The sequence below is a fragment of the Chlorocebus sabaeus genome, chromosome 11 (assembly GCF_047675955.1).
Source record: "Chlorocebus sabaeus isolate Y175 chromosome 11, mChlSab1.0.hap1, whole genome shotgun sequence".
Classification (NCBI taxonomy): domain Eukaryota; kingdom Metazoa; phylum Chordata; class Mammalia; order Primates; family Cercopithecidae; genus Chlorocebus; species Chlorocebus sabaeus.
In genome coordinates, this window is record NC_132914.1 from 43,403,285 (window position 1) to 43,425,057 (window position 21,773).

The 21,773-nt window shown below is 34.4% G+C and overlaps 1 protein-coding gene across 1 annotated transcript in view; it reads left to right on the top strand.

Annotated features, from left to right (window-relative positions):
* The window catches only part of ARID2 (AT-rich interaction domain 2), a 187,186-nt gene that overhangs the window by 105,745 nt on the left and 59,668 nt on the right, over positions 1 to 21,773 (top strand). The window contains exons 7-12 of the mRNA XM_037997235.2: positions 10,785 to 10,851; positions 10,945 to 11,195; positions 11,528 to 11,624; positions 11,705 to 11,914; positions 13,402 to 13,569; positions 20,870 to 20,951. Of these exons, the coding sequence (XP_037853163.1) occupies positions 10,785 to 10,851; positions 10,945 to 11,195; positions 11,528 to 11,624; positions 11,705 to 11,914; positions 13,402 to 13,569; positions 20,870 to 20,951 (875 nt within the window). The remainder of the gene's footprint in view (positions 1 to 10,784; positions 10,852 to 10,944; positions 11,196 to 11,527; positions 11,625 to 11,704; positions 11,915 to 13,401; positions 13,570 to 20,869; positions 20,952 to 21,773) is intronic.

The following is a 21,773-nucleotide window of genomic DNA, read 5'->3' on the forward strand; positions in this document are numbered from 1 at the left end:
CTGTCTTTAAGAGAGAGAAAAAAAAAAGACTTTCTGGAAACTTTCATGTAGATCAGTATGATTTATTGCACTTTTTGTAGATTTTAGATGTTTAAATAGTTAGAAAATCCTTACAGGCTTGGTTTCTAACTAATATTCCCACTAGGGCATTTTTCTTTTATAACGGAACTTTTTCTTTACTTAAGAAGAAATAAAATTAAAGAGTTATAGTTAGGCATGTAGCATCAATGGCTTATATAAAAATGATTTTATATTAATATTAGTTGTCATGTAGATTTGTTTTTCTATCATAAACATTTTTACTTGAATTAAAAGTTAATGTAGACTATATATTAAACACTTTGCATAGTTGTCTTTATCATTTTTCTGTTTACACAGTTTTTTTACAAAACAGTTCCACTGTAAAGTATTTCAACAAATAGGAACGTATAATGTCTCTTCAGAGATGTACACATGAATTTTATTTTAATAATTTTATTTTTATTTAATAAAAACACATGAATTTGAATTAATAGTTAAATAGTGGGAGAAAAGAGAGAGAAAAAAATGTTTTCCTGGTTTTGCAGAAGTTAGTCTTTATTTTATTTTAATTGAGACAATCTTACTCTTATCACCCAGGCTAGAGTCCAGTGGTGCCATTGTAGTTCATTGCAATGTCCTCGGCCTCAGGAATCCTCCTGCCTCAGGATTCCAAGTAGCTAGGATTACAGACTCCTGCCACCATGCTTGGCTAACTTATTTTTTATTTTTTTGTAGAGATAGATAGAGTCTTGATATGTTCCTCAAGGTAGTCTCAAACTCCTGTTCTCAAGCAGTCCTCCTGCCTTGGCTTCTCAGAGTGCTGGGATTATAAGCATGAGCCACTCTGTCTGCCCCCTTATAGAAGTAATTGATGCATGCTGTGGAAAAGCTAGAATTTGTAGCAAAGGGCAAATATTAAAACGATTATTAATCACACCCATTCAGAAATAAACACCATTAATATCTTATATACATCTATCAAGTCTTTTCTATGCATATTATATAAAGCAAAAGTTTTATTCAGAATTTAATTTGTAACCCATTCTTTTCACTTATTACAATGTTAGATTTTCTTCTCATCCTTAATATTTAGTATTTTAATGGCCACTTCATTCATATTACACATGTTTCATAATTCATGTAAATAATCCATATTTTCAGAAATTTCGATTTTTTCCATTTCTTCTTCTTATCAACCTACCTGGGCTGTACATACTCACATCCAGGCCCACAAGTATAAAATAATTTTTTTCTTAGGTTAACTCCAAGACAAATTTGCGAGTCAAAGAATATACTAAATCCTTTACAAGAAGTATATCATCTTAACTGAATTTTATGGTAAAGTTACACTTTTCATATTGTTATCCAGAATGAAGTTTGTAACCTAAAATAGCTAGGCCTATTGCTACATAAAATATTGTATAATTAGCCAAAATGTTTATGACATTTATCTGATAAGAATTATCGGATTAATAGTTTAAGTCACCTTATTTCAGAGAAAAAATACTTGAACTAATTTATTTGGTAAAATATTTTGTACATTAATTCATTTATTTAAAAAATATTCACTGAGTATTTTCTGTGTGCCAATACTTTTCCAGACACTAGGAAAACAAAGTCCCCCCTTTCAGCAAATTTCCATTCTATTATGGGAAAACAGACAATAAAAGTAAACAGTGTTATTTGAGGCTTTTGCAGGTATTATGAAGAAAATAAAGCAGGACAATGTGATAGAGAGTTACAAGACTTGTGAGTGTATGGTAACGTTAGATAAGATGACCAGAAAGGCTTCCCTCAGGAGGTAATATCTGATGATTTTTAGTAGGTTTGAATGATAATAGGTGACCATCACTGCAGAGGAAGAGTCTTTCTGACAGAGGGAATAGCAAATGCAAATGTTCTGAGGTAAGAACAAATTTAGTTTGAGGTATAGAAAGTATGTTTATGTGCAGGACCATGGTAAACAAAAGGAAAAGTAGTAGCAGACAAATGTGCCTGTTTCAGGTGTGAATATGCAGTTAACAGAAAATTTTAATGACAGAAGATATGTTAGTCATATTATTATATGTATTAAAACTAAGCTTCATGGATGCATTGACTTTTTAATTTAATATATTATCTTTTTTGGACTCCTATAAGTACTTTTTAAATTATAACACATACTTAATGTATATGTATAACACATACATAAATATACACTTCAAGATGTGTTTATAAAGTGAATACACCCATGTAATCATTACCCAGATGAAGAATTAGAACATTATCAGCTCCTCTGAAGTATGCCTATTCATTCCCCCTTTCAGTCACTTCTTCATTCACTCCCTTATCTGTTAATCTTTCTTCCTTATTCTACTTCTCTTTTTTATTATATTCAGTATCATGTTTGTGAAAGTTTCATGCATATCATTGCAAGTATTTGTACTTCATTCATTTCTATTGTATAATGTTACATTGCATGAATATGCAGCAATTTGTCTTTTCTACTGTAAAAAGCAATAAGGATTTAGTTACTTCCAGGTTCGACACAAATAATTTTGCTACGAAGGATTTTATATCTGTATTTTGGTAAATATGTACATGCATTTTTGTTGGGTAATTGACCTAGGAGTGTTAATTGCTAGGTTATAGAGCATGCATATCTGTATTCAGCTTTGGTAGATACTACCAAACATGTTTTCGAAGTAGTTGTACAGTTTTACCTTCTCAACAGTAGTATGTCAGTTCCAGTTCCTCATTGTTGACAGTATTTGGTATTGTCAGTCTCTTTCATTTTAACTGTTACAATGGGTGTGTATTGTTACTGTACCTTGGTTTTAATTTCCATTTTTTCTTGATTGATGAGAACTGGAATACCTTTGGCAATTTTGATAGCTTCTTTTAGGCAGTGCCTATATTTTATCCATTTTAAAATAATTATCTTTTTGATTTGTAAGAGTTGTTTTCTATATTTTGGATAAAAGTTCTTTTTAAGATGTTGGAAATACTTTCTAGCTTGCCTTTTCATTCTTGAATGGTATCTTTTGATGAACGTACATACTTAATTTTAATGTAGTTTAACATCAATTTTTTTTATTGAAGTTGGCCATTTTTTAGTTCTAGTTACAAATTTTTGCCAACCATGAGGTCAAAAACAGAGTATTTTTTTTTTCTGTTTTACTTTTCACACTTAGATCTATAATTTTGATGGTGTCTTTGTGTATGTGGTATAAGCTAGGAGTAAAGATTTGGTTTTTTTCCTCATATGGATACCCAGTTGAACCTACAGTATTTGTTTTAAAAACTGTGTTGCAGTATCACCATTGTCATAAATCCACCAATCATATGTGTATGGATCTTTTTCTGGATTCTTTTTCATTGGTTTATTTGCCCCATTAGGGCTTGAAAGTACCAGATTTTTAGTCAAGAAATTCAAATTCTTCCTACTAAATTTCAGTAAAAATTTGTGTTTTCTAATTAGAGAAAATATTTTCCTCTTTTTGTGTGTAGCTCATTGCTAAAAATGTTATTTTTGTTTTTATACCTCTATGCAATTTAAAACCCCAGAAAGCAGATCTTTTAATCTTATTTTTCTGTCCTCATTCTTTCTTGCATATTTCATCTCCCTTCTGAGTATGTGCTTTTTTCACAGTATAACACATCCCTAGCTAGATCTTTCAATGAAGATATTTTATTGATAAAATTCTGTTTTATAATTGTCTTTATTTTTGTCCATCTTCCACTTATAGAATTGTAGATTATAAGTTATATTTTTCTTGTATTATTGTCATTCTATTGTTTTCTGCCTTTTTTGCTAGGTTATCCTTCTTTTTTTTTTTTTTTGGGTGGGGGGCAATTTCTGACCTTCTCTTAATTCTGAGCAGCATTTTGGGTAATTTCCTTGGGCTTGTTCCTTAATCATTTTCAGCTGTGTCTAATATGCTACTTGACCTATTTGTTAAATTTCTATTTTAGTGATCATGTTTTAATTTCTAGAAATTCTCTGTCCTATTTTAGATTTTCCCCTTTGATCTTCTTTTTTATGTTTTTAATAATTTTGAAGATTTTAAAAATCTTTTAATAAATTAATTTGAATTATATAAATTAAATATATAATATAGAAACAAAATATATAATACACAAATTAAAAATTAAATACACTTGATTATTCTGATATCTAAAGCTGTTGTGACTAATTTTACTTATTCCATGGTGGAATATTCCCTTCTGTTTTATAATGTTGGTTACGAATTTCAGCAGACCTGTTTTTGTAGGGTTTTTGTAAAGATTGGATTGAAAGTTTTTTCTTCCACTACTCTATTGCAATTGCCAGTCATCTACAGAGAAATACTGGTTTAGAATGACTATATTAATTTATTTATTGATTTTCTGGTGACTCGAGTAGTTACTAAAACCAACTCGTTGGAGATTGGGGAGTAGGCCTGTGGTACAAAATTTGAGGCGTTATTTTTAACCCAAAACTACAGTAGAGAGAGTCAAGCCCTTTTGCCTCCTTTTCTTTGAAGGTATTAGCTCTTCAAAGTTTTCACCATGATACAGAGCTGCCGTCCTAATTCCCCTCTTCATAAAGTGATCCCCTCTTCGTAAAGTGACCCAAGGCCCTATATTCTGTCCTCACTACACTGCATTAAGAGCCAGACCATTTGGTTATAGAATTATATAGTTTTTCTTAACTCCAGAAAATTGGTGATGAAAGTGTAAATTGCACAAAGTGTTTAAGTAAATATGCAGTCACAATGGGAGTGGAGGTTATCAGTATAATCGTTAATCACATGAAATCAAGAAAACATAAATGGCTAGGCATGGTGGCTCATGCCTATAATCCCAACACTTTGACTTGGGAGGCCAAGGCGGGTGGATCACTTGAAGTCAGGAGTTTGAGACCAGCCTGGCCAACATGGCAAAAGCCCATCTCTACTAAAAATACAAAAAATTAGCTGGGTGTTGTGGTGGTCACCTGCCATCCCAGCTACTCAGGAGGCTGAGGCAGGAGAATCGCTTGAGCCCAGGAGGCAGAGGTTGCAGTGAGCTGAGATCATGCCACTGCACTCCAGCCTGGGTGACAGAACGAGACTCTGTGTCAAAAAAAAAAAAAAAAAGACATTAGAAGACACAAATATAATTGAGGAAGATTAGATGTTTCCTGCAGTTGTATGTATGTGTTTTCATTAATTTCTGCTTTTCATATATCTTTCTATTGCTGCACTTTTTCTAACTTGTTGATTTCCTCTTTGATATATGGGTTATTTAAGTTTTTAATTTTTATAGATATGTGGTAGGTGCATATATTTAGGGATATATAAGATATTTTGAAGCAGGTATACAATGTGTAATAATCACATCAGGGTAAATAGGGCATTCATCACCTCAGACATCATTTCTTTGTGCTATAAACATTGCACTTATACATTTTTAGTTATTTTTAAACATACTATAAATTATTGTAGTCACCCTGTTTTACTATCAGATACTAAATCTTATTCATTCTGTCCAGCTATGTTTTTGTACCCATTAACCATTCCCACTTTGCTCCAGCCTCTGGTAACCATCATTCTACTCTCCATCTCCATGAGTTCAGTTGTTCTACAATTTCCTGAGATGTGAGTGTTGAAATCATCAACTGTAATTATGAATGTGTATACATCCTTTCAGTTCTGTCAGTTTTTACCTTATGTGTTTTGAACTTCTCTTGTTAGTTGCATACACATTTACACTTGTTATGTTTTCCTGATGAATTAACTTTTAAAAAACATTATGTATGAAACTTAGCAACAGCTTTCTTATTATGTTGTCATAATATATTTTTCCCATCTTTATAGTTTTTATCTGTGTTTTTATACATAATGTTTCTTATAGACAACATACAGTTAGCGCTTGTTTTCCTCCTCCCCACAGTCTGCCTTTTCTGCAATTTCTGCCTTTAAGTCAGTGCATTAAGCCCATTTACACTTTAGGAAATTAATGATGTAGTTGAGTTTAGGCTCTCAACTTTTATTTATCTAAAAATTTTATTTTGCCTTCATGTGTCAAGGATATTTGTAATGTTTATAAAACTGTAGGTTTTAGGATTTTGCCTGAGCACTTTAAAGATAGCATTGTTGTCGACAAGAAATCAACTTTGTTCTTATTGCTCTTGTATAGGTATTGTAGTCTCTCTCTGCTTTTAATATGTTCTCTTATTACTGATATTTAATTTCGTTATGATATGCCTTGCAGTTTTCATTGCTTATTTTACTTGGGGTTAATTTAGTTTCTTGGATCCAGGCTTGGTATCTTACATAAAATTTGCAGAGTTTTTCACAATCATTTCTTCAAATATTTTTCTTTCCCCTCTGGTTTTTTTGTTTGTTTGTTTTAGAGACAGGGTCTTGCTTCGCTGCCTAGGCTGGAGTGCAGTGGTACAATCATAGCTCATTGCAACCTTGAACACGTGGGCTCAAGCGATCCTCCTGCCTCAGCCTGCCAAGTAGCTGGGACTATAGGCATCCACCACCACACCCAGACCCCTCTTCTTTTCCTGGTACTACATTTACAATCTGGCTTCTGAATCCATGGATTCCGCATCCATAGATGTAACCAATCACAGATTGAAAATATTTGGGGGATAAAGCAGTTTAAAAAAGTAAAAAGTAATAAAAATAAAAAGTTAAGAGACGATAGTATAACAACTATTTACATCACATTACACTGTATTAGGTATACTGTATTTAAAGTATACAGGAGGATGTTTGTAGGTTGTATGCAAATACTATACCGCTACACTATTTTATATGAGGAACTTGAACATCTGAAAAATGTGGTATCTTTGGAGAGTCCTGGAACCAGTCCCCACAGATACTGAGGGATGACTGAATATGTGTATTAGATCATGGTGGTGTTCCACAGGTCACTGAAGCTCTTTTCACTATTTTTAGACCTTTTTTGTTTTCTGTGTACTTAATTGTGGATATTTTCTATTGTAATGCATTCATCTTTTCTAGTTAAGCAAATCTTGTGTATTTTCTTTATTTGCAGATACAGATGATTCCCAAGTTACAATAAACTTACAGTTTCTAGACTTTACTGTGGGTTTATTGGGTGTGTTAAATGCATTTTCAACTTATGATGTTTTAGACTTACTGTAGGTTTATTGGGACGTAATCCCATCATAAGTCAAGGAGCATCTGTATTACATTTTCCAGCTCAAGAAATTTTATTTGATTGTCTTATCTGTTTATTTGCTAATTATGTTCATATTTTTTATATCATTTACTTAATAGTTTTTAAATGTCATTGTTAGTTTTCTTGTTATCTTTGTTATTTCACTATCTTATTTTTCTTGAAACTGATTTTTGTCTTGGTTATGGGTCATGTTTCCTCATTTCTTTGTAGGTGTGGTAATTTTTTATTAAATGTGAATGTTGTGTGAGTGTGACATTGTTGAGTGTCTGAACTTTGGCTTTTTTCCAGAATGTTGAACTTTGTTTTAGCAGGCTGTCAATTCATACATGGATTATCATAGTAGGGTTGTTTTAAAGCTGTGTTATGACATATGTAGATTAGCCTTTACTCTAGGGCTTGTTTATTCCTTCTACTTAGGTATGACATTTTGGGAATTTCTCCTGAATGAGCTAGGTGTGTATGAGTTTTCTCTATTCTAGGAATTGTTTAATTACAGCCTCTTACGATTGTTCTCTCCAGTTTTTTGCCTAGCATTGTGGAGTTTGAACATACGTCTGTGTAACTTAGTACTTAGCAATGAACTCAAAGTATATGTGTGTAGACTCATGGGACTCTTTCTCTGCATAACTCTTCCCTTATTGAAAATTTGCTTTCATATTCTAGCCTCCTTAGCTTTGCTGTGCTCTGTTCAGTGTTTTCAGCTTAGCAATCACTCTGATATCTTGGGTTTCTCTTCCCTATGCTTTAGTCTAGAATTAATGTCCAAGTAAAAATATCAGTCAATCGTTGGAATAACTGCATTTGTTTCTCTTGTTCAGTGATTACAATCTTGCATTACCTTTTTTCCAATCTCTGAAAACAATTTTTTCTTACATGTTGGGTTTTGGTAGGATGACTACTCTAGTACTATACTCCATATGGCCTAGACAAATAGTCACTTGAAAGTATTTTTCTATATTTTAAATTTACATGTATTTTTTTTTTTACCCCATGACTTTTTGAAAGTGTTTTAATTTGGCTTAACCACAGTTACCTTTATTATTTATTCTTCCTTAGATTGTAGATAATGAGCTTTTCTGTTTTTATTTGTCAGAAAATGTTTTTATGTCACCTTCATTCTTGAGGAACAGTTTCACTGTTTAAAAATTCTGTGTTGGCAGGCTGGGTGTGGTGGCTCACGCCTGTAATCCCATGTAATCCTAGCACTTTGGGAGGCCGAGATGGGTGAATCACGTGAGGTCAGGACTTCACAACCAGCCTGACTAACATTCTGAAACCCCATCTCTCCTAAAAGTACAAAAATTAGTTGGGCGTGGTGGCACACACCTGTAATCCCAGCTACTTGGGAGGCTGAGGCAGGCAGGATAATCGCTTGAACCTGGGAGGCAAAGGTTGCAGTGAGCTGAGCTCACACCAATGCACTCCAGCCTGGGTGACACAGTGAGACTCTGTCTCAACGAAAAGAAAAAAAAAATTATATATTGGCAGATATTTTCTTCCATCATTTTGAAAATATCATATTGTGATTTTTCTCTTTGTTCTTCAGGAGTTTTATGATGATGTTTCCATACTTTTTTTTTTTTTTAATCTTTCTTGGAGTTTGTAGTGCTTCTGAAATATGTAGGTTAACATCTTTCAGTTATTTTAGAATATTTTCTCCTCTTAAGTCTTCACATATTCTGTCTGCCCATTCTTTCTGTTCTTCAGGAACTCCAATTATTTGTATGTTAGAACTTTTCACTGTGTGCTTATGTCTCCTACACTTTTTTTCTCTTCATCCTTTTGTCTCTTTATGCTTCAAACTTATTTACTTGCCCTCTCTTCTTGCTCATAAATTTACTCTTGGGTTGTATCTAATCGCTTCTTAAACATATCCACTGAATTCTTAATTTTAGTTATGTTTTTCAATTGTAGAATTTCTTTTTAGTTCTCTCATACGGTTTTCATTCCTTTGCCAAAATTTTTAGTTTTTTATTTCTTTGAACTTACTATTCATTGTCATTTTAAGTTCTGTGTCTGTTATCTTTAATATCTGAATTTTTGTGGACCTTTTTTCTTGGTTATTGAACATTGTCTTTAAAAAAAATGTGCCTACTTTTTTTTATTGCTACCAAAGATTGTTTGTCATGGATTTTTGGTGCAATGGATTTCTTTGATGATGACATGAAGCCAGTAAGCCTTTTTCCAACTAATGGTTTTAAATGCCTAAGAACTTTGATTCCAAAAAAAACCCAGTTGTTTTGAAATATTACACATAATGTCACAAATACTGCTAATATTGCTATAGTTAATTTCTTAATATTCAGAGTTGAAGAAATTCTAAAGAAATGTCAGATTTCCAGGCTGGGCGTGATGGCTCATGCCTGTAATCCCAGCACTTTGGGAGGCCGAGGCAGGTGGATCACGAGGTCAGGAGTTCAAGACCAGCCTGGCAAACATGGTGAAACCCCGTCTCTACTAAAAAGACAAAAATTAGCCTGGTGTGGTGGTAAGCACCTGTTGTCCCAGCTACTCAGGAGGCTGAGGCAGGAGAATTACTTGAACCCGGGACCCACAGGTCACAGTTGCAGTGAGCTGAGATTGTGCCACTGCATTCAAGCTTGGGCGATAGAGCGAGACACCGCTAAAAAGAAAAAAAAAAAAAAAAAAGACTGGGCACAGTGGCTTACTCCCAGCACTTTGGGAGGCCGAGGTGGGCAGATCACGAGGTCAAGAGATTGAGACCATCCTGGCCAACATGGTGAAACTCCGTCTCTACTAAAAATACAAAAATTAGCTGGGCGTAGTGGCACATGCCTATAATTCCAACTACTCAGGAGGCTGAGGTAGGAGAATCACTTGAACCCGGGAGGTGAAGGTTACAGTGAGCCGAGATCGTGCCATTGCACTCTAGCCTGGGCGACAAGAGCGAAACTCCATCTCAAAAAAAAAAAAAGAAGAAATGGAAATTTCCAGTAGTGTTTAATGTACATAGAGTTGTCATTTTTCCCCCATCCAAGTTCACAGGTTTTCTTATTTCTTTTACAGCCCCTTTAGTCGTCTGTGGCCCTAGGTTAAAAAACTCTAAAGATAAAAAGATGCCTTTTTACATAAGTATCTGAAACTATAGACAATCAAATATTTACATCAAAGAATTAATTCCCTAGAATGTAGCAATATCCACATGAACTAAAAATAAGTAGAAACATTATTTTCATATTGTGTGACTATTTTTGAAAACTTATTTTTAAATTTCATTTTCAGATAGGGTCTCACTCTTTTGCCCAGGCTGGAGTGCAGTGGCACAATCACAGCTCACTGCAGCTTTCAATTCCAGGCCTCAAGCGGAATTTGAGGCCACAGCCTCCCAAGTAGTGGGGACTTCAGGGACTTGCCACCACTCCTGGCTAATGTTTTAAATTTTCTATTTTGTAGAGATGGGGTGTCCCTTTGCTGCCCAGGCGGGTCTTGAACTCCCAGCTTCAAGTGATCCTGCCATCTTAGCCTCTTAAAGTGCTGGGATTACAGGCATGAGCCACCATACCCAGCCTGTGTGTGACTATTTCTAAAGCAATAGAATAGTTGTTTCAAATTATGGAGAATTAAATAACTTCTCATTACAGTTTTGGAAAGACATCGTTGATGATAATGAAGTTCGTGACCTCATTTCTGACAGAAACAAGTCTCATGGTAAGTTAGTGAAAGCAAATTTTTTCAAAACCTTTGAAGTATTAATAATAAATGAAATATTAATTTAAGTGAAATATGTATTTTCTGTTGTAGAAGGTACATCAGGAGAATGGATTTGGGAATCTTTATTTCATCCACCTCGAAAGCTGGGCATTAACGATATTGAAGGACAGCGGGTACTTCAGATTGCAGTGATTTTGCGAAATCTTTCCTTTGAGGAGGGCAATGTTAAGCTCTTGGCAGCTAATCGTACCTGTCTTCGTTTCCTATTACTTTCTGCACATAGTCATTTTATTTCTTTAAGGCAATTAGGCCTTGACACATTAGGAAATATTGCAGCTGAGGTAAGCATGTGACTGTACCTTAAACTAGTTTTTATAGTTAGCAACATTTATGTTACAATTTTAGGATGAGGCATTTTTTAGTTGCCATATTTATAGACTATTAAATGCTTAAGTGTATTAATTGCTAAAAATGGTGATGTAGAAGTATCACACACTTACAGAAAAAACTATTTGAAATGATGCTTTAAATTCAGTGATGGCTATTTTTACAATAATTGCATTTTTTAATGTTATGCAACATTATCTTGGTTTTTAAAAAAATTTTTATTAAATTTGAAATATACAACTCTGGAAGAAGCATAGCTCAATAGTAGTGTTGTTTCTTTTTCCAGCTTTTATTGGACCCTGTTGATTTCAAAACTACTCATCTGATGTTTCATACTGTTACAAAATGTCTAATGTCAAGGGATAGATTTTTAAAGATGAGAGGTGAGTTTTCACTGTAGTATTTACTTTCTAAAGTAAACAAACTGTATCATTTCTTAATAATACATATTTATGTTTTTCAGGCATGGAAATTTTGGGAAATCTTTGCAAAGCGGAAGATAATGGTGTTTTAATTTGTGAATATGTGGATCAGGATTCCTACAGAGAGATCATTTGTCATCTCACTTTACCTGATGTGCTGCTTGTAATCTCAACACTCGAGGTGCTATACATGCTCACGGAAATGGGAGATGTTGCTTGCACAAAAATTGCAAAAGTGGAAAAGAGCATAGGTAAGATTGGACCAAAAAACAAATAGTTTTCTTTATTGAGGAAAAATGTTTAATATGGTACTGTACAAAACCCTCAGTTTATATTTGGGGTTTAGTATTTTATTTTGAAGTCATTACCTCCTCAGGCATACTTGTTTCCATTATTCTTTCTGCCTGTTTTACATGAGCAAGAAACATCTATAATTTAGAGACCAGGATTACATGGCTATCAGTAATTCCTATTTCTTCTCTTAATTTCTGTTATTATGTATTAAATTTGAAATGGACAAAACTGCTGTATCTAAGTTATCTGAGAACAGGTCTTTCTGTTTCATATGGCCAGCTACTAAAGCTAAGTGAAACAGGTTTCCTTCTGTTCCTAGAAGTTGCTTGTGGTGCTGCAATCTTTAAAAATCAATGAACTTACCTCCGTAAGAGCTAATTAGTTTTAAATATCAGTTTTAAATACTAACACATGCCGTGTTAATGTTTTACTCGATGATTAAAATGATATCTGTCTCAGGTGTAATAAATATTAAAATCACAGTTAATAAAGATGCAGCTTGAAAACTGTTATTATTGAGTAGTTAATATGTCACTTTTCATATCAGTGGTTCTTAAATCTGGCTACACATCAGAATCACTTGAGAATCTTTCCAAGTATATAGATACCCACTGCTGGGCATGGTGGCTCACAACTGTAATCCCAGCACTTTGGGAGGCCAAGGCAGTAAAATCGCCTGAGCCCAATTCAAGATTACCCTGGGCAACATAATGAGATCTCATCTGTACGAAAAATAAATAAAACTAGCCGGATGTAGTGGTACATGCCTGTAGTTCCCAGCTGCTTGGGAGGCTGATGTGGGAGGATCGCTTGAGCCTGGGAGGTTGAGGCTGCAGTGAGCTGTGATCGTGCCAGCACTCCAGCCTGGGTGACAGAACAAGACCCTTTCTCAGAAAAAAAAATATATAGATATAGATATAGATATATAGATATAGATATCCAGCTCCCACTCCAGAGCTATTACATCTGTCTTCAGAGATTGAGCCTAAAAATCTTTTTTTTTTTTTTGTCTGTCATCCAGGCTGGAGTGCAGTGGTGTAATCTTGACTCACTGCAAGCCCTGCCTCCTGGGTTGACACCATTCTCCTGCCTCAGCTTCCCAAGTAGCTGGGACTACAGGCACCTGCCACCATGCCTGGCTAATTTTTTTTTTGTATTTTTAGTAGAGACGGGGTTTCACCATGTTAGCCAGGATGGTCTCGATCTCCTGACCTCGTGATCTGTCCGCTTCGGCCTCCCAAAGTGCTGGGATTACAGGTGTGAGCCACCACACCCAGCCTAAAAATCTTTTTCTTAAAAGATACGCAGGTAATTCTGATATACTGTGATTCATGGACTAGTATTTATTCACATTTGTAAGTATTCTGTACAACATGTGTTCACCAGTGATGGCATTCGTTTATAATATTATTAACTAATAATTATTGCTTTTTATTTATTTTAGACATGTTAGTGTGTCTGGTTTCTATGGATATTCAGATGTTTGGTCCTGATGCACTAGCTGCAGTAAAACTCGTTGAACACCCAAGTTCCAGTCATCAAATGTTATCTGAAATTAGGCCACAAGCTATAGAGCAAGTCCAAACCCAGACTCATGTAGCATCTGCCCCAGGTTAGTGTTTTTACATACTCTTTTCAGTGTGGTTATGAGTGTATAAGATTTGATCCTAAGAATAAATTTCAATGTGCAGTGTGGAGAACTGGTATTTTACAGTAGAGTAGGCCAAAGTGGAATTTGGGTATGTACTTAATTTCTTAGATACTATACATTCCAGGAGTAGAGGATCAAGGTGAGCTCATAGGAAGAATAGTATAATAGGAATATTAAGTTGGGCAGGATTTAGAGTAATGTGGTGGATTAGATATTCACAATTATGATAGCTGTAAGTGCCCCAATAGGCATATTATTTGTGATTTTGGTCATGAGAAATTGACATGCCAGGAATGGATTATTCATATATTTATTACCTTACAATTTTCTCAGGTGATCATCAGGATGCATAAGTATAATACTCCTAACATCCCTAAATCTTGGAACCAACACCATGGAATCAATAGCCTAGGAGAAGACACATGCACATATGTATACACACACTTACAAGCATGTATACCTGCATTTACACACCTTTCCTAGTGTCTCTTAGCTCAATTCTGTTTAGCTCAACTGTAATTATAGTACAGATATGTCTAATAACCAGACCTCTGTTCAGTCGTTGAACTCCTTTTCCCTGGCTCATTGTGAGTCATCATTTTTTATATTTTACCACCCTTAGCCTTTTTTTAAAAGTGCTTTCTCTACCTTGGTTTATCCTAAAAATACATCTGTCATCTCACCTACCCTTCCATTTCCTATCCTTTCACCTCCTGCCATCCCCAAGACACTTCTCTTTCTTTGTTTTTTTTTGAATGGAGGATGCTCGTTTTCTCAATTGATCTTAATTCTCACTTTGCAATTAATACAGAGGCTGTGTAGAATGAATTTCTTCAACTTCTTACTCCTTCAGTTACAAACTTATTAGCATCTGGACTCATTTTCCTTTAGCTTCTGCTCGTTTCAGAAAGAGATGCTAATTTCTTTTGAAACTTACCCTGAATATCAGTCTTTCCCATCTCCATGTTCCCATATCTTAAATCTCTTTCTTTACTCACTTTTTCCTTTCAGCTAGAAATGCATTTAGATCTCTCTCATCCTTCCCCGCTAGCCCCAAACCAAAAATTTCATTATCCCACTCACCAGATCTTGTTGAGTCTTCCTAAATACCTGGCCTTTTCAACTGCCAATGCTTGTGATTGAGATTGAACTCTCATCATCTCTAGCTATCTGTTCTCACGTTCATTCATGGTCCCAATTTGTCTTCTACTCCAACTTGTAGTATGAAAGTTATGTACTCTATGCAAAGTATGTAATACGTATCACATATTTCATTGATTTCCATTATGTCCTTCTGAAGTGTATAGATTTGTGTCATATGTTCACTCAACTAACTTGTATCCACCTAACAAAAGTGGACAAATAACAGAAGGCAAAAAAATAGATAAATTTGACTGCCAGTCTCTTCAATGAGCTTTCAACTACAGGTAATAGATGTTAAACAGCCAATTCATATTGGGGAATCTTTGGTCAGAATATTGTTTCTCAACTTTGACAAAGAAATGAAATAGTTTGTATTGCTAGTTAAGTGGGTGGTGGGAATGTTTTTTACCATCAAAGAAGAAACTGAAGATTAAATTAATTGAGGGACATAAAAGGGCAGTGTTAAGGAAATTGATAAAATGTCAGTGAATACTTAGGGGTGATTTGATGAAAATTATTTTTTGCTGCGTGGTTAGCCTGTGACCTTCACAGTTCTTTTGACCTCAACAAATGAACCTACTTCCCAACCTAAAATTTGGTCCTCATTTGGCAAATGAATGAATTTAAACATTGAGAATTTGTAGCTTATTCATTTATGTAGTAATTCATTCATAGAGATGGGACTAGACCGCTGGGGATTGAAAAGAGTTTATTTTCAGCTGAAGAGCACTATATTACTTGTGCTCTCCCTGAATGACAACTTTAAATTGTTTGATTGGTTATCCTTTGTGGTTTAGCTGTTGCCTACGTAGTTTAATACTGCTTTTTTATGGAATTACCATCTTTAAACTTTTTACTCACTTCCCTCAATCCCTCTGAAAACTTTTATAACCTTTTACCCATTTTTAGGTTAACATCTAAATCTGTATCATAATTTAAATAGTTGCAAAGTATGTATTGTCTTGATGTATATTAAACTACATTTTTAAAAGAAAGTAATTACAGTGCTTTTTGTATCCAGTGGAATCTTGATACCATCATTCATTTTTTAAAATACACAAACTCTTTAACATCAGAAATTTTATAATATTCCTCTTTCACCTTGAACTCGTATTCCAATATCCTCAGAGTTTTAGCCTAATATAATACATTTTATGTTTGAGATTCTTTTTTATTCATCACCCTATCAATACTTTTTAGCTACAAAATACACATTTTTAAAGTTTTTCAATTCCTTGTTATTCTATAAAGCTCTACATTTTTAAAATTTCATTTGGCCAGGCACTGTGGCTTACGCCTGTAATCCCAGCACTTTGGGAGGCTGAGGCAGAAGGATCACTGGAGGCCAGGAGTTTGAGACCAGCCTGGCAACATAGTGAGATTCCATCTCTACAAAATCAGGGAAAAAATTAGCAGAGCATGGTGATGCACACCTGTAGTCCCAGCTTGGGCCCAGGAAGTTAAAGGCTGTAGTGAGCTATGAATGTGTCACTGCATCCACTTTAGGCAATAGAGCAAGACCCTATCTCAAAAAAAATAAAAAATAAAAAAAAAATATATATATACACACACACACACACACACACAATGCACATACATATACTTTATCATTACAGGTTTTAGTAATAAGTGGTACATCAAATAGTAAATACTCAGTGGCTCATGCCTGTAATCCCAGCAGTTTGGGAGGCCAAGGCGGGCCGATCATGAGGTCAAGAGATTGAGACCATCCTGGCCAACATGGTGAAACCCCTTCTCTACTAAAAATACAAAAATTAGCTGGGCATGATGGTGCGCACCTGTAGTCCCAGCTACCCAGTAGGCTGAGGCAGGAGAATCGCTTGAACCTGGGAGACGGAGGTTGCAGTGAGCCGAGATTGTACTACTGCACTCCAGCTTGGCGACAGACCAAGACTCCGTCTCAAAAAGAGAAAAAAAAATTAATCAAAAATGTACTTGAAATGTATCTCTTAATAAGATGAATAGGACTCTCCCCTCTAATTCTCTGGATGCTATTAATTCAGTATATCTCTTAATGACTTATTTACTGCTAGAATGAAACTGGAGTTAGCATCAGTAGTATTCCTGTTCCCTTTTTATAGATGTAAATCGAAAAATCTAGTTTGCAGCATTGAATAGATGAAGATAGAATTTACAGTTCTTTGAACTTCAGAATTATCAAAAAGTATTAAACTTATTTTTTACAATCATCCGAAAACTTGAGTTCTCCTTTGTTTTGTTGAAATCAAAGAATTAGCAGGTACCTGACTGCAAGAATATTTGTTGCTCAGTCATTAGAGGCCTTTTTTTTAAGTTTCTGGAAAATATATCAAAAAGATATTAACAAGCTATGACTATAAATTATACTTGCTACTGTTTTAGGCATCTTGTGTAACCTGATAAATTCAAGAAGTTTAACACAGTGGTTCTCAAACCTTAGGGTATATCAGAATCATCTGATAGACTTACTAGAGATATCTGAGCTACATTCCCTGAGTTTCTGGATCCGGTGGAACCTGAGATTTTTTTTTCTTTCTTTTTTTTTTTTTTTTAAAGACAGCATCTCACTCTGTTGTCCAGGCTGGAGTGCAGTGGTGCTATCTCAGCTCACTGCAACTTCTACCACCTGGGCTCAAGGCTGTCTTCCCAGTTAAGCCTCCTGAGTAACTGGGACTACAGGTGGCCACCACCACACCCAGCTAATTTTTGTATTTGTTTTTATAGAGATGAGATTTCACCATGTTGCCCAGGCTGGTCACAGAATTTTCGTTTTTATCAAGTTCCCATGAGATGCTGATGCTGCAGTCCAGGGACTGTATTTTTAGGATTACTGGGTTAGGAAAACTGAAATATTGTTCATTTCAAGACCAGTACAATGTATTTGATGTTTAGGTGCTTTTTGTCATATACTTCACATATATTTTTGTGAAAACCTTGACACTGCACATTTAAGTTGATTTTTCAGAAAATGTCTGCCACGTAACCTAGTAAAGATAGTTTTTATTAACAAAAGTCTCTTGCTTAATCAGACTCTTTTTGTTACTTAGAAAAAGTCCAACTTTGTTTTTAAATTCAAGAAAGTATGTTAGTATGTTAATATGACACCTTCTTTCCTTCAGAATTTTAACAGTTGAATTTGCCATGAGTTTGTAATCTGAATGAAATAAACCACCACCTTCCATACTCTTTCTTTCCACTCCTCTCCTCTCCTCTCCCCTCCCCTCCTCTCCCCTCCCCCTACTTCTTTTTTTGAGAAAGGGTCTCACTCTGTCACCCAGACTGGAGTGCAGTGGCGTGATCAGAACCTGGCTCACTGCAGCCTTGACCCCAGGAGCTCAATCAATCCCCCTACCTCAGGCTCCTGAGTAGTTGGGACTACACGTACATGCCACCAAGTCTGGCTAATTTTTGTATTTTTTGTAAGGAATGGGGTTTCACTATGTTGCCCAGGCAGTCTCAAACTCCTGGGATCAAGCAGTTCACCCACTTCGGCCTCCCAAAGTGCTGGAATTACAGGCATGAGCCACCATGCCTGACCCACCTTTGATATTTCTTTAAAATATTTTCTGTACTTTGTTTACACAGGATTCTGCCTAAGAAGTAGTGCATTCTTTGACAGTAGTTGAGGAGGCAAGGGCATTAAGCAAAATTATCATTACTCTATAATGTTTCTGAATTTAGAACAAATCAAAGGGCTGGAATACTGAATTTCTAATGCCCAACTTTGCCCTTAACTGTAATATGTAAAATACTGGTATTGACAGGAAGCTATACCAATGATACCTTGGTTAAGAGGCTTCATGGACACTAATGTTTTGAATTCTCTCTTTAGTGTTCCACATGTTGTTACGCTATAACAATAATAATAGTAGCTAGCGTTTATATAGTCATTACTTTGTACTAGGCATTATTTTAAGTGACTTGCACATAATCTAATCCTTATAGCAACATATGAGGTTAATGTACGGTTACTTTCCTCCATTGTATAGACAGAGTTATTTTGCTCATAGTTACACAGCTAGCTAGTGAGTGATGGAATTCTTTAGCTCTAGATTTATGCATTTAACCATAATGCATAATCCTGCAGGGCTATCAAAGATGGGTGAGAATTAAGTCATTTGATTCCAAAATGAGAGAAAAACAGTTATCAAAGAGGAGGTGATACTCTTATGCAAAGCAGTTTTAGGAAGAATACATAAGAAAGCTGAGTATCTGGAAATTGATTCAAAGTATATGCACCTTCATTTGGAATGTCTTCAGGTATCCTGAGGGCAGTGCTTCTCAGTTTGTAGCTACTTTTTTTTTTTTTTTTTTTTTTTTGAGGCGGAGTTTAGCTACTTTTTATAGTAATTATGTTTCCAGTTTAAATTCCCATTTGTGATTTTATTCTTCCTTCTACATTGTTTATAAAGACTTCTCATGATTTTAATGTAATTTCTAGTGTTTCATGAAATTGATTGCTAATTCATTCAGGAAATTTCAGTCTGAGTAGGGTGTACTCTTTCATAGTAGAGATGATAAAGGGAAGATTTCTACATAGTTTCAGACCCTAGAAAGTATTTTTGGTATTAATATCATCGAGTTAGGAGGAGAAGAAAAGATAAGCTAGGATTGCCAACAGGAAAAATTATTTTTGTTCTAACTGTTGCATTATCTCAAGGAGCATATAATAGTATGGCCTCTGAAATATGACAGACCTGGATTCAAATCTAACACTTTTAAAGGAAGTCCTTTCAAGTATACCCAGCTCTACTATCTCCACCATGTGTTCCTGGCTGAACTTAATCTCTGAGCTTTAGTTTTCTGATCTGTGAAATAGGGATAATTAAACTTAGACTTAAAAGATTAAAATAAATAATGTAAATATAAATGGATTTATACACAGTATATGTTTATTAAGTGGCTACAATTAGCTATTACTTCAAAGCATGGGGCATTCATCAAAGGTTATGATTGCCTCAGATTATTCACAGATTTGGCTGTGCTATGGAGCTTGCCTAGTTCCAATAATTTTAAAATGCGTTTGTTCTGTTTGAGGGTTCTGAGCAGCTTTGCTAAAATATCATCTGAAAAAAATTGTGTATAATCTGTGTGTTTGAAAACTACATTGCCATGTCACATAACAGTTTTTCTAAAAACCTGCAAAGTAATGCTAATGAATAGTGAAAAAAGGATAATTAATTTACAAATATATGATTCAGACTTATAATTTATAATACGACTTTTACTTTATATTTTTCATGTTTTCATTAGTTCCTTTGTATAACATAGTGGAGAAGAAGAGATAACATACATCATTTTTCTACAAATCTCTTCAACATGTTAGAAAATAATAGGTGATTTACTCACTTATTCATTGACCTTGAAACTTTTAAAATACGTCATAAATGAAACTTTAGAAAGTATGTGTCTTAAGATTAATAGCTAGTACATTTGTATACAACCAGGTTGCCTCTTTCAGGAAAAAAGTATAATTCAAATTTATTATTACAACAGATATCTTCTTTTTTTCCTCCCCAGAAAAATTATGGAAATCCTTTTTTGAGTATGAGACTTTAAATTAGTTCAGCTTTTGTTCACTGTATTCCAAAAATTTTATATGTGCCACTTACAGTTATTAATCTTTTAAATTAGGGAGTGAAGCTATAATTTCTGCTGCATTCTGCTTCCATAGCTAAACTGAAAGATGCTCAACTTATGTGTTGAACTGTATGACCCTGGGCCAGTTTTTTGAATCACTTTGAGTCTCAGTTTTCTTTTCTGTACCTACCTCACAGAAGAATTGAGTAAGCAGACATTGTAAAGTATTTAGTTCAGTGTCTTGCCCATGGGAATAATAGATGTTATGTTAACTAAATCATCCATATTAATTGTTATTATTCGAATGATTGTGAGGTTAAACAAAATAGTTCATATGAATCCTCTAAGACAGTGCCTGGTATGATATGTTCTCCATTATATATTAGGTTTGTTCTCAAATGTGTATACTTTCATATGTTTATACACCTTTTAAAAAGGTATTCATTGTGAGTATTAATGTTCAACATCCATAAAATAAGTATGGCATATAGTGACTAAGTTTTAAGAAATGATGTAGCTAATGTATTTTTTTCTTTAGCTTCCAGAGCAGTTGTAGCGCAGCATGTTGCTCCACCTCCAGGAATAGTGGAAATAGATAGTGAGAAGTTTGCTTGTCAGTGGTAAGTGGTTTATTTCTATTAAGGATTTATCCTTGGGAAGAGTAAAGCAAAGAAAAAGAGGAAATGTATGCTTCAGACATCGAGAATATTTTATTCTGTATTCCTTTTTAGTTAGAGTAGAATATCATTTACACAAAGAAAGGACACTTTAAAATCCCCTTGTATATTGGAATAATTTGAAAGAAAAATATTCATCAGAATTTTCAGAATTAAAATCGTATGACTAGAATTTCATTAAATTACACCATTTAACTTTTTTCAGAGTAAAATTTGTGTTAAAAAGTTATCTTTCACTTTGTAGAAAGTACAGTTTGTCAGGTTATAAAATTTGTTCTTCTAAAATTAACATTTTGTTAAAACTGAATTGGACTGACCTTAAGAAAATAAAACCAGGTGTTTTAAAATGTCTCTTCTCTTCCATCTAAAACAAAACTTCTTATTCATTAATAATTTTTTTGGGCGTGTGACTAGTAAAGGGACATTAATCAAATGATAGAACAGAAATAAACAGCTTGACAATAATAATTTCCTTGAAAAGATTGTGTAGTCATATGTCCGCCACTTTCTGAAAAAAAGCAAATGTAGAGTTTTAAAAATTTCACTTATGGATAGTTGCCTCAACATTAGTATGAAGTTCGACTTAAATTCTTTAGGAGATTAACAGATTGAAGTACACAATCACTTTCCAATGATATATCACTTTAAACATTTCTTGATCACTTTTCTGCCATTCACTAACATTATTTGTCTTCCATTTCATGCTCGTGTCACTCTTTGTTCCATATTTTTGGTGCATTCAATACATATCTTTGTTCCTATGAC